The sequence below is a fragment of the Anomalospiza imberbis genome, chromosome 2, assembly GCF_031753505.1.
Source record: "Anomalospiza imberbis isolate Cuckoo-Finch-1a 21T00152 chromosome 2, ASM3175350v1, whole genome shotgun sequence".
In the NCBI taxonomy this organism is placed as follows: domain Eukaryota; kingdom Metazoa; phylum Chordata; class Aves; order Passeriformes; family Viduidae; genus Anomalospiza; species Anomalospiza imberbis.
The window spans coordinates 77975803-77990142 of NC_089682.1; the positions used below are offsets into that span (position 1 = coordinate 77975803).

At 40.7% G+C, this 14340-nt stretch overlaps 1 protein-coding gene across 8 annotated transcripts in view; it reads right to left on the reverse strand.

Moving 5' to 3' along the window:
• The window catches only part of STXBP5L (syntaxin binding protein 5L), a 185527-nt gene that overhangs the window by 9067 nt on the left and 162120 nt on the right, over nt 1–14340 (reverse strand). For 6 of the 8 annotated variants that reach the window (XM_068181930.1, XM_068181929.1, XM_068181928.1 and 3 more), the window contains 3 exons: nt 13700–13870; nt 1457–1696; nt 220–580 (listed from right to left, as the gene is read on the reverse strand). In XM_068181930.1, the coding sequence (XP_068038031.1) occupies nt 220–580; nt 1457–1696; nt 13700–13870 (772 nt within the window). The remainder of the gene's footprint in view (nt 1–219; nt 581–1456; nt 1697–13699; nt 13871–14340) is intronic. The other 2 variants (XM_068181932.1, XM_068181931.1) reach the window with 1 other exon arrangement.

Below are 14340 nucleotides of genomic sequence, written 5' to 3' on the forward strand. Positions count from 1 at the left end.
AAAAACAGGAGCTTGCTTTCCTGTGCACCTGCCTGCCTTAACTCCCCACATGGAGACAGCCCAAGGATCAGGTACGGCTGCATCAAGGCAGGGAATTAATGGCACCCACCAGGGAGTTAATGCAGAGCATCAGGCACTCTGGGGCAAACACAAGTGGAATATGACAGCACTGTGTCTCCTCTTTGCTTAGTTTTGCCACAAGATTAGTTAGATAAGTACCTCAGTGTCATGATGTGCCCATTAGCACAAAAGCACGCCAGACAGACGCTGTTACAGAGGGTGACCACATCTGCTCGCAATAAAAAGGACGTTTCGGTGATGTTGTGGACATAAAGACATGTTTGGGAAGGCAATGAGAAGACTTTGGCTTGTTTTTCTGAACAAATGACTGCAAATTGATGATCACCCATATCCTGGGAGGAGGAAGGGGAATGCATGACAAGTTTCCTTTTCCTTGTTTTGTCACCGTCATCAGCACTGTGTGGATCCCTCCATACTTCATAGGGCTGATGTGTCAATGTCCCCATGCAGTCCAAGCACGCGAAGGTCAGCACGGCTCCCTTCAGTGTCAGGACGGTGCCTGCAGAACAGAATTTCCTCTCACTGGCACTGGCACCAGACTGCTTGTCAGCACAGCAGAGCTGACACCCAGCTTTTGTAAACACAGCACACACATTAATCCAGCCAAGGTGACAAGGCGTGCTTGCTCAGTTCTTTCTGACCACATGAGAAGGTGAACAAACAGCCTGCCAGTACTGGAAAGCTCTCAGGCAGCTGATATCTATAATGATGGATGTAATACATGCTGTTGAAGATGGCCTGTTGTTTATCTCTACATTATACTAGTAGAATATGTATTCCCCAGCAGTAAAATTGCTCTAAGTCTGGTGACCTTTCAGCATTGTTTTTCTAAACAAACTGGGGGTGGGAAACCTCTGCTTCTGTGCATTCTCCATTTTTTGTCCAATTTTAAGCACATGCTGCCTCTCCTCAGACCTGACCTCTCAGCCCTCTATTCTCTCTGCTACACCATCTGTCACTCACTCAGCCAAGGATCTCTCCGGGTACAGTAACCTGCCAACATTTTTGTTTCCTTTCCTGAGCTCCCTTCTGCTTCTCTGAAGCTTTCTGATACTAAGACAGCCAAACTGCTTGCAGAATCCCAGACAGAATTGTAAACAGGACTGTAATTTCACAATACGAAGGAGGTCTGGTAATTTCCCTGTCCTCACAAGAAACACGTAACTTTGCCTGTTACACAAGGCAATCTTTGGAACTAACGCAACCAAAGCATCTCAGTCCATGAGCATCTTTACCTGTGTGCCCTCCACACAGTGAGTGACCACTGCTTGACTTTTTTTGAGACATTTCTGCCCAAAAGGCCATACAAAATCATACAGTGATAGCCCTATTGTACCAAGACAGATAAAAAGCAGGAAAAGAGCTGCACTCTCACCACTTGGTGACACCACGACTGGCTCTGACTGCCGTAAATCGTCACTAGCAGGTAGATTAAGGGACAGGATTATGACCATTCCGAGGCCTGTTCCAACCCAGAGGCAGGAGGAAACAGCAGAGTCATTCTTTCGGGCAAAGGACTCCATGAAGTACAAAGCTGTGATTGCCTCCTTTGAGTCCCTGTCGATACTGGATACGCTGGAGCTTCGGGAACGGCTGAAGGAGTTTTCCCTGTTTTCTGCACAAATAGATACAAGCAAACAGGCATAAATTAGTGCTCAGGAACAGGCACGAGCCTGCAGCAAATACAAACTCCCTGCAGTGTACAGAAAAGAAAGTTTTCTTAACCTGAGCAAACATTCTGACCCTAGCATGATACCAGCTTGCTGCCAGTGTATAAATAAGTGTGGAAAATGCTGTCAGACATCATCAGTTAGATCTGCATTAGAAATAGCTGCCTATTATGGAGATTAGAATGGACTAATTAGAATTTACAACAGCCTTAGCTCAAGGGACTTGTTCTAAATAGCACAAAATAATTTTAGACCCATATGTTACCAATGCATTTAGAATTAATCCATGTATCTCACTGCTGCAGGACATGAAGGGAGATGCCATTACCAGCTTCAGAGCACATGTCCCCTGCTCTGCTCTTGTTGCCATCACTAGGACGTTCTAGCACTGTGTTCACAGCCATCATTTATTGTGAAGGTATTAATAACTGCTCCCTGGGGAAAAGAAACCCATTGCTGAACTGAACCCAGTCTCCAAAACGTCTCAGGGTACACATCTACTCTGGCTTCCCAGGGAGTGAAGTGAGAAACCTGCTTTGTGCCCTTGGCAACAACTGCAGAGTGAGCTGGCACTGCCTAAGCTTTAGCAGGCAGCATCGAGAGCCAGCTGGAGACAGAGCTGTGCTCTCCCCACTGCAAGTGCCCAGGTACAGAGACACTCTCTGAGCTTTTCAGAGAGAGATTACCATGAACAGTCTGAGAAGCTCTGCTTTGCTTTGCCTAGTGCCAGGCAGGAAGCACAAAGCTCTGTGAGGGAGCTCCTGGCATTAGCAGGAACATCAGAGGGCTAAGCACAGAGGGCTAAAATATTCCCGGAGAGTCAAGGAGCCAGAAGGAAGATGGGACTAGGGCTGGCTGCTACACAGTGCTTGCAAAACAACTTATGCCAGTGCTGCTGTTTACCAACTTGTACTTAAAAATGGGATCAGATCATTGGAAGCCCCACATGAACTTTTGCAACAATAATAACTGGAGGTGGAGAAATATTGAAAGTACTTGATTTTAGATAAAGGTCTTGCTCCTGAACCTATCATTATAAAGCAGATCTGTATCTGGTACAAAATTATCCTTCTTATAGCTCAGAAGAGTCACCTCTTCAGAACCAATAGAAGTGTCTAAAAAGAAGAATAGTTTCTGCCATGGTTGAAGAATAAAATTAGAAAATTACTTTCTCGCATACTCCAGCTTAAAACGGAGCTAATCCCCGCATTGTATACATGGTTTCTGTGCTCCACCAGAGCAGCAGCTTTGCCAGTGAATCTCCTCCTCAGACAGCAAACTGCAGCATTGTGCTCCCCTGCCCAGATGCCTCAGTGCAAAGTCATCCCTACACTGCAGCTCCCTGGGGAAGACTGGAGAGAATCGGGGTGAAGCACTGCTGGAACAACACCAAGTATTTCTGCATGTGCTTCTGCCTTAAGTGCTCGCACACAGGGTTGGGGCAGATTCTCCTGCTACTCTTTCACACTTGGGCCACCTTGTGTCCTTTGAGGGCATCTGTAGCATGTCAAAGAGGAGTTTCACAGGACAGCTGTTCCTGGCACTTCAGTTCCACTCTCATGGAAGAGAAGCTTATGTCTACTCGAACTTCCAAGCGCGGCCCTCGCCCCATTTCCACATTCATGTAGGCACTGTTGTAGCTCTCAAGTTGTGTCTCAGAACTGCTCCATGCAGCTGCATAAACTGGGATTGTTAGCACATCTACAGAGACAGCTGCTAATACCTTGAGAATTAGTGTCTCCCATAACCCCAAGAACTTTGTACTTCTCCTGCAGGGAATGAGTTGGCCCAGCTCCTTCCTGAGCACTGACAGCTGGCAGGTAAAGAAAGGAAGACAGTAATTTCAAGGCAGAAATCATCAGGGCTCCACGCATATATACATACATATATATATATATATATATATATATATATATATATATACACACACACACACACACACACATTTTCTCCCAAAGGGTACCTAATCTTTAATAAAAATGCTATTATGTAATTAATCTTCTCTTTAACAGGTGTATTAATATCACAGTCACATAAAATTCAAAAATGGTGGTGCTCAAGCTATGAAAGATGTTGAAAGGACAAATGCAGTTAGTGTAGGCGACATACACAGAACTTAAAATATATGATGTGCCATTTGCATGTGTCATCAAGCTTTCTCCCTCCCTAAATTAACAAGAAATGTTCTTCACTCCTGTGCAGTACAGTTAACTAATACATCTCTGCAAAACTGACACTAACAGATATAATCTTTAGGACACTTTTGGGAACATACTGTGCCATTTTCTATTAAATACACTACTCAAACCGAAATTATAAAGATCAGCAAGACATATGCCAAAATTTGATGTCATTAAACATATCTGAACAGTAAAGTCTGAAACTGCTATGTGACTTTATTGGCTGGCTCTAAAGCAAGGTAAAAATCTTTACTCTTTCTAAATTTCAGGATAAAATGTAGTTAAGTCTTGTTCCCTGGGACTCTTTTCTCAAAGAGATTCTACCCCAAATTCTTCATCTAGAAAGCATGCAATTGTATCCTGGAGAAACACAAAAGCACTTTTCTCGGGAAGTTTTAAAAATTTGCCAAATCATTTGCTAGTATGATTTCTATGTCTTAAAATGACATCCCCTATTCTCAAAGTTGACTTGACCGTCTGTGGCAATCCTTAACCCAACAACCATATTCCAGTTTTTCTGTTCTATTTTCCTTTTCTTACTCTGCATGAGGGGTGTAGCAAGAACGTTAGCTACATCTTTCTGCAGGAGTCTGAGCTAGGACCACTTCCATGTAACATAGGTCAAAGTTGATTTGGACTCTGTGCTTCAGTGAGGGGACAGGACATTCACCTTTGAAAAGCTCCTCAGAAGTTTCTATCTTCTCCTCCTCTTCTATCTTCATCCTGCTACATGGCACAGTTTCATAAAGGTGCTCCTGTCTCTAGATTACTTCCTGCTTTGAGGAAGCCCAGTATTCCCTTTTCTCTGAGAGGCACATATCCAGCTCCCAGAATCCATTAGGTCCCATACAGCCCCTCAGACCACCACATCCTTTCTCCTCTTCCTCTTGCACACCCAGATTTCTTGGCTTTTCTCCTGTATAGGTCTCCAGACTGTTCCTGCAGCTGGCAGCAGAGAGCACCATCAGTGGGATCCAGTGGCCCCTGAGTGCTATGTAGTGACTGTAATTTGGGAGATGCTGCTGTTGGATGATGAACAGCTCTGAGCTAAAGCATTACTACCTGCAGTCAATGCATTTCAAAAAGCTGCATTCCATGGGTCAAGGCCACACAGAATAAACACCGCTGCTGTTCTAAGAGTAGCCCTGCTTACTTCAAAATGTTTTCATTCAGCCCCATCCTATGCACATTTTGGGTTAATGAGCTGCAGATGGAAACTCAGAAACCAACTTCCTTTGTGACACTGGACTGGTTGTTAAATTTGGGTGATGAGCCAGCAGCATACAAACAGAAGCTTTATGACTTGAAAGCAACCAAAAGCTCTCTAAGTTGTTTCCCACCTCATGGAAAAACACACAGGACACTTCAATGCACACACAGGTTAAAAAGGAAGCTGGTGCTTTTGAGTCCTCCCTTTGTTCATTCATGTCTGAGCAGTGCAGTGCCGCTCGTAGTGTGAGGATGTCCTGATTCCATGGAAGTGCTGGAGCTGGGAATGCCCCTCACTGCCACAAAGGCACACACATTGCAAAAGGACAGGAACGACTCAGCCAAACATCATCATGACATTTATACAAAAGCAGCCCTGAGCAGTTATCCCAGCTCCTTTCCTTGCCTGACAGAGTGTCCTGCTGCAGTGCACTGGTGTCTGGGGGAAGATTTAATTTAGGGTTTGGGGGTTTTCTGAGAATTTAATAGATTGTTTGAATAAATGAGTCCATGTGTTTCAACTGACACCTGTACAGAGCAAAGATAGCAGAGATTTTTTTTCCCTTTAACTTCCTTTTGCTTAGCAGAAATAAAACCAGAATTTTCTCACTTTCCCATGGAATTAAGAAAACCCCATGTGTATGCTGTGCTGAGGAAAACGTTCTGACTTCTCTATTCTCAGTTGCACCAAAAGCTTTGTAAGGGGAACACATCCTCACATATCCTATTTTTCAGGAAACTGTTACTGGGATTTTTATAAAACAGTGGAATTAGGACTAACAAAGTGATTTTCATTATGAAGTTTGGAATCAGAAAAATAGAAGCATCACTTGTTAAGAGGAATGAAAAAACCCAGCCTACCAGTAACAAAGATCAACATTTTCATAGCAAATATTTACATTCATCACTGACGAGTTTTGCAATTGATTGTCAGTGTCTTGGATGCTATTTATAGGTTCTTTCCTGGTTATAAAGTAATGAGTAATTGATCTGTTTATGAAATATATTAAAAAGGTGACCTTTTTGACATGGAAATCAATATCATCAGGGGGAAAAGAAAGTGGAATCGTTTATATTCTCCTCACTTGGAGAACTCTAAAAGTTTAAATCCCAAACACCAAACCTAACAGAGGCCAATGGAACTATTTAAAACATTTTCCAGTTTAAGACCATCATCTTACATTTTAAGAGAAATCTGTCACTTCCAAAATTATGTAGTCAGGAAAGCATTCAAAGCTCTGAATGTCAAGGGAAATATACGGTACAGGAATTATACTTACAGCATGAATTTGTGCACGGTAACATCACAGAGACACAGAGACCAAACATGGTGCTGATGGCAATGCTTCAGCAACACCGAGGAGAAAGGGGCAGGGTGTAACACACATTAAGGAACACTGCACATTTGACTAGCTATAAAACCAACATTTTAACAGCACCACTCTAAAGCTGCTTTCCACATAACACAATTCACTAGAAAGCAGCAAAATTGTCCTAAGCACAAATAATGTGCTGGAATTTCACTGCAAATTATTTCCTACCAGATCAACTTATATAAGTTAACCTAAAAATTGTCTATGCTGTGGATATGCAGCTTGCAGAGCATTCCATCCACTGTAATGGCTGTGTCTGTGCTCTCATGGAGCTCACAGCTGTGGGATGCTTGACCCTCCCCAGAGAAAGTTCTGAAATGCATTGCCCTGAAGTTGCTACAATTAAGGCAGTGTAACCTGAAAGGTTTTGTGGAATTCCTACTGACACAACACTGATGGAATCGATGGCAAATAAAGGCTTGAAACACAAAATAGATTTATGACAGTAGATCTGGATCTTTGGTATTTCCAGAATATAGTAAACTTGAGGCTTATGTTTTAGTTCAGCAAGTTTTAAAAACAGAAGGGAACTGTCAGGGCAGAATGATTCTTCAAGTTGAAAAAGTAAAATTAATTTCTATAAAAATTCAAAAGATCTTTGCAGTAAGAATCTATCAAACTTCCATATTTAATTGTATGAATCACTTCCCTTGACTTACACAAGCAAACTGTCTTTACATTAACATCACTAAAAGCTCAATTTGGACTTAGTTTATGAGCTTGGACATCTGTTTTTTAATCAAAGACATCACAATTCTCTAGAACTGAAGCCCCAACCTGAACTATCCATTCTGTTGAAGCATCTTTCATAACTCTGATGGTTCAGGAAAGAATAACTTGTATACCTTTTAAACATGGAAGTACCCAAGGGTAAGGTGGAAACAAAAGGCATCATGGAAGATGATGAAGCCATGGCATGGCAACATCCCTGCCTCCACATCTTTCTCACCTGGGCCACCCATGGTGATGGGGACCTCAGCCTCATCCCCAGGCTGTCAGGTGAAAGTTCAGAGACCCACAAAACTTGAACCTCCAGGGGCACTGGGAGTGGAAGCGGCAGGCCAAGGAAAGTGACCATGGACATAGAAAAGCACTTTGTGTTGATCTGAAGTGATGGCTAGCAAGGGAGAAAAGCTAAATTTGAGTATGCAGGGCATAACTCACACTCAACTTCAATATGCCTAGAGTACAGTGTGAAGTTAGCTTCACCTGGAATCAAATAATTATTTAAATTAAAACTGACTAAACTGACTAAACATTCAGTGACGGTAAGAACAACAATATTTTCATTGAGTTGGTTGTTTTAAAAGCAAGGAAAATTTGCAGATTCTCATAAGAAATCAAGTCGATCCTAGTAGAACCTAACAGAAAATGTACTCCAAAGAAAGTAAGAAACACACTTTCTAGGTCTAGAGCAAGTCTTCTCTGCAACATTTTCATCTGCTCCTCTGCACAGACAAGAAATATGGTGACAATCAGAACAGTTAGTGGGGACTGTGGTTTACCATAGTGTCCCCAATTTTTTTCCTGTTATATATATAAGTCTTACCAATTACACTGATGGCAAAGTAACTTCAAATGCTATCAAAATTGAAATGATTTACAGGAAGAATCAACACCATCAGCCCCTCCCTGAGGGGGGAAAAAAATACAATAAATCAAGCTAAGGGCTTTTCCACATGCTATGAAAGTCCAGCTGTGAAAAGCCATGGCACTCAGGGACCTCGTGAAGCGTGGCCCCAGGACTGCTGTGCCATGCCCAGGGCATCAGGTAAGCGTCAGTCTGGCTTGGCTCCTTGGGCAAGGAAGTTTACCAGAAATGATCCACTCTGCAACACAGAGAGTATTGGCAAAGGGAATGTGCTGGAGAACATGAGCTGTTCTGAAAACCTGCCAGAGAAGCAGTAACCTCCTCAGAGAATTAATTTCTGCAGTTAACTACCCTTGTGATCAAAATGAATCCCCAACTGTCTTCCTTAAGTCAGGCTCCTGCCTTAGTAATTTATGTCCTGTCCTTTTCTCAAGAGACAGACAGCTGACTATTCCTTTCCTCTCTGCAGTACCCAGCCATGCATTTGAATAATTTTGTGCTATTTTCCCAATACTTTTCTAGGTCAAGCAACCAGGTTCTTTTTCTGTTTCCTTGGAGGCCTAGGAAGCACTGCCTTAAAAACTACACCAACCATCTTCTTGGCCATCATTACCTACCTTGCATCCACATGTGGGCTTCAGACCCGAAAGACTCAAGAAAAAGAAGAACCAGTGATAAAAACAGAAACCTCCCTCTTTTACCCCCACCTTACCACATGGGAAGGAAAACTCATGGCCACATTTGCTCATGCAGTGCAAAAAAATTCAATGTGTTATGGATCCAGCACTGCTGGAGATGGCTTAACAGCACAGCCATAACTGACAGGAGCAAAATGATATAAATTTTATATAAATTACACAGCAAACACTGCAATGGTCAGCACGACACCAGGTGAGTCTGCTTCCTCAGGCAGTGGCCTTTTTTCTAAGATAACTACTCAATATCATGTTTCTAGACTCCAACTACTGCACACTGGACTTACCTGGAAGTTTCCATCAGGCTACCTAAAAGGCGTTTTTTTTAATGGTAACTTTCACAAATACTTTTGATGAATGAAGAAAGTTTAAATTATATAGCATATATCAAATACTGTGTATTTTCCAAAACAAATTGGACTAAATCATGCAGATGAGAGAACAACTTATCCCTGAATAACTGTAGTCATCCTATGCATACACAGACACAAAAGAAAAGCTTCAGGTGTAAAAGTATACTGGATCAGTTAAAATGGAAATTGTGTTGTACTTGCCATAGAATTTTGATAAGTTTATTAAAAATAATAACTACTTGAGTGGTTCGTTTTGCCAGCTCACAGTGACATTTCAATTCAAGTGCTCTGTATCAAATTTTAACTACATATAATCAAAAGAGTTAAACCAAAAGTTAAGTGCTGAAACTGAATTGTTTTAAAGGAAAGCTAAAGCAAATTCCAAGTGTTTCTTCTTAGCATTCCTAGAAAATTACAATGCACAGCATAACCTTGCTAGGATTCCTGGTTCAGAGGCAATTGTGTAACACCAAGATGTGAATGGCCTTCATAGAACAAGGGGATTAGACTGGACTAATTAAAAACTACATTGTGGGGAATAAAAATAATAGTAAAAACAGGAAGACAGTTTTCTATCACTGCTGCTGGAAATAAATAAATTTCCAAACACAACACTTCAAAGGAAAAACTCCACTCTGTCTTTACTTTCTTGCCATGATGTATGATGGACCCACAGGTGGACATATGTATGCAGAATGCCCAGATTTCTGTATTGATGTAGACAAGGAGGAAAAAATGGCAGACTCAGCCAGCACAAGCCAGACAGAAACATTTGGAGAATGAAAAACAGCTTTAAAAAGCAGTGTTTGAAAAAAAAAAAAAACCCAAAACAACCAATAACCAAGAAGTTATCAAATCTGAAAGACTTCTCACAACACACAAAAGAGAAATGTGTGCCAGCATGTGGATCTGTGCACACATCCATGTACCCAACAGCTACACAAGTACAACCTCACTGAGCTCCCTCCCAAAGCAATTTTATTTTTATTCTTTAATGCCACTGTTTTCTTTAATTCAGGGGTTTCTTTAATCTAAAATTGCAATTAAAAATTCAAACAAAATACATTTTTTGTTTTCCTGTGCAGAAAAGAAGCAGATGTTTGGGATCAATTCATCTGCACTGCAATTCTTGATCAGGTTGGGATCTCTGCAGGTTTAAAAATTATGATGTTAGCTCTTAGGCTGAGATGGACTATTTTGGGTCTGTGCCACAGTACAGAAGGCAAACCAGTCGAGCCACACATTTTTCCCAGGAAGCTAAACAAAAAATTGAATCCCTATTTCAGTGTTTCTTTGAAGACATGCAGAAAAAAATTGGGTGCTAGTCAGAACCCAGAGCTGGAACAGACTGAAACATGAGCAATGCAAATGGCTACAGCCCTCAAAGAAATCCACTAAGCTTGGAGACAAAACACGTTCCCATTCTACAGAATGCTATCATGGGTCAAAATCGCTGTAGGGATTTCATTGGCTATGAATAATTTGCATTCATGTGGGTTTTTTTATTGCTGTTTAAGAGCACAATGTTAACTTGATAATAAAAAAATGTACTTTATACTCTGTGCAAGAAAGCCTTATCAAAGAAATATAATCACTAACTCCTGAAATCTCAAAAACTTCTTTTCAAAAGGGACTTGAAGCTCAGTAATGGAATTTCCTATATTTGTGGCTTTGTTTACAATGCCCATAAATTCTTATATTATCTCAAAAAATATACTGCTTAATCAAAAGTATATGCAAACAAAATTGTTTGGACTCAGTGATCACGGGATCATAGAGTAGTTTGGGCTGGAAGGAACCTTTAGAGGTCATCTGGTTCCAACCCACCTGCAACAAACAGGGACAGCTTCCCCTAGGTCAGGTTGCTCTGAGCCCAGAACAATCTGACCTTGAATGTTTCCAGGGATCACCTCTGTGGGCAACCTGTTCCAGTGTTTCACATAAAAAAAATCTCTTCCTTATAAATGATAATATGCTATTGAGAATTTGCAAGGTTCTAATTTTTTTGCTAAAATTAGATATAGAATACTGAAGAACTACAGAATTTTTTACTACAGCCATGAGAGCAGTGCATTAATGAAAGCAGAAGATACTGAGACAACATGCAACATTTCAAAAAGCATAGAAGAAGATGATGAGGAGACTGGGAAGAACATAGGTTTAGGCAGTAACAGTAATGATGCACATTTCTCTGCCATGAATTTCTCTGCTATGAATTATTCTGCTATGAATGTGGCAGAAATATCAGCACTGTATGAATCTGAGCAGTTTGCAATATTTCAACCAGCAGACAAACAAGACCACTACCCTGCCCTTCCCTGCCCCCACCGCCATTTCCTTCCTATGATTCATCATTGCAAAGACATTCTTCAAAAATGTTTGTCTGTATCAGGAATCCTTCTGCAGAAGTAAAGATGTGAGAGTCAGCAAAATCTTGACAATCAGCTCACTGGAACGAAGTCACTAGAATTTATTGTGTGAAAGTTTGTTGAATATAGACTTGATGAAAATGCTGGAAAGACAGCTCCTATTGTATTCCAGGAGGTCAGATTTGAGTAAGTAGAGTTTGAAATCCAGTGCAAGGGGAGAAGATTAATCTATTATTCTAATATATGTCTTATGATTACTTACCAAAATGTATTATCTTTTTAATCAAATCATACAGAAGAGGTTGTAAAGAACAGGAACTGGAGGCATTATTAAAAAAAACTCCCAGTATTATAAGTGCCTTGGAGACAGGCTTAAAAAAGGTAAGAACCATTTACCCACACATAAAAGCTTTTTTTTTTTAATGTCTAAGAAGTCCTTCTGAGATAGCAAATTAATCAAAATTCTACTCTGGTAGAATAATAAAATCCTACCAAATTCTGACCTGAAATGCTACCTTCTAGAAAGGATATAAAACATGTATCTTGACTCACCTCATAAGAATATAAAAATAAAGGAAATCATTTCTTGGGAATATATCTATTTTTTGTTGTGGCATATGCTTGTAAGTAGTCAATAAATTCTTAGCAAAGAGGGGAATTATTTTCATTTTATTTTGGAACAGCTCAACCACATTTTGATCAAAGCCACTTTCACATTAGAGAGAGAATTCTTATTCTCAGCATATTCTTTCTGAAACCTTCTAACTTCTCTTCTTCCTTTTCCTTCACCCAGACTAAGAATCTTTCAAGCATCATACCACCTTCCACCATATTATTTAGTAGAAAAACCTTTAGAAACACATCAAACCACTTGACAAAACAGTGTGTGTAGAAATTCAAGATACATGAAGAACAGTGGAATGCCAGTCATTCCAGGCAGATCAGGCACTAGAGCTAGAACTCAAAAAACTAATACCACCAACTGAAAAATAGTTTAGACAAGCTGGACAGAAGGCTTTGCTTTACTGAGAGACTACAAATAATCAGAAAACTATTTTAGTCAGCAAACCTGCTAAAAGGGGACTTGCACACAAATCCACACACCCAAGGACAAACTGCAACCACGTCCCACGTTACATGCTGACATAAATGACTCTGGAGATTGTCTGGCTTGCTCTTGCAACAGTTGTTTCACTGACTTTACTGAAAGTTTTAATACTATTTATGTGATGCTTTTAAATAGGAATTTTTAATGTCAATTTACTTCTCAAGCCTGAAAGCAAGTTAGATTATTTTCTCTAAAAGAGATCCACTTTTCTATTAAACTTGACAGGTATTATAAATAGTGATGAATGACATAAAGTGAATCTTTCATGACACAGGTATGCAGAAAGCAACATTATGCCATCAAAAGTATCACTGTATTACTAAATGTTTTGTACACAAGAGCCAGTGGGACTATAGGGGGCTGTGGATTCTGCCTACCAGTGACTCTATTAACTCTGGGAGGATGGAAGAAAAAAAGAAGCATAAAAGGATTAGATAATACTGTGGCCTTGGCAGGTACAAGTAGCATACAAGAATTCCAGAAGAGTTTGGTACTACATAGGATGAAAAAAAACCACTCAGCAATAGAAACTACTGTGGCAGTGGTATATTTTCCATCAGGAGCTGTTACATGACAGTGTAACTTACCATGTTTGTGTGGCAAATAAAGAGAGCTATATGAAAGGATTATGTTATATTCATAATCAGTCATCAATGTGGAGGAAAAAATCTGCTATTTTATGTTACCATAAGAACTAAAAAATCAAATCTTCTAGCCATGTGCCACTAATAACAAAGGTATGTGAAACAATTTGAATTTAAAAATACAAACATAGACAATCTGAGTGATATAATTCCCCTTGCCTTATCTTCATTAATAGCTGTGGAAATCAGGGAGCACTGGTTCCAGCTGTAACTGTGATGCATACACTCCTGCAGGTGGGTGGCTTAAGATACAAATACTCCTCACAAAAAGAGGATTAGGATCATGGTGTTGCTGATTGCCTATCACAGTTTAAAGTGTTAGTTAGCTCAAGGCAATAACCGAGACAAGAATCCTGCTGAACTTATTCCCTTTCACACCTGGTGACAAATTCACAAATAGCTGGCAAAGCAGTCGTTGCCACCCACCTTCTGTGGTGACTGGGAGAGAAATCTCCATGCAGGCTGCAGACTGGGCTTTCCTGAAGGGCGGCCTGCCGGGCCCTCGGCGGTTTGCTCTCGACACATCTGCACTGGAAAGTCGTTTGCCTGAGCTGCAGCTCTGGGATGTTGGGCTTGTGCAGTGACCATTCACGTGATCTGGAAAGTGAATGCAACAAATGCTAGGTAAAGTGTCAGCTCCCAAGATTCAGAATGGAGGAGAAATGTGTGTTCTGACACTTGAGAATGGGTTCAATCAAATCTTCTGTGGATAACTACTGGTTTGTTTTACCAACCCATCACATGTATGTAGAAAATAACTCACCATATCTTTAAGGTATAGTTTGAAAAAACACAAGGGCCATAGAACTGGTACGTGCTCTTAGAGCTGTAGATCCCACAGCATTTTGCTGACCTGTGCACACAGGCATTTACCAAGGTAACACTGGCACCCTGCTGTTGTGTCTCCTAAGAGATACCAAGTCAATTTGAATGTTTTCTTTCCTTTTTGCTCTCATAAGAACTGCAAGTATAATTTACTAAAGGGTAGAATTCAGAGCTAGACATCTTCCCTGCCTGACTCAAAGCTGCAGGAAACAGGCCACTATTTGAGATAATTACAAAAATAG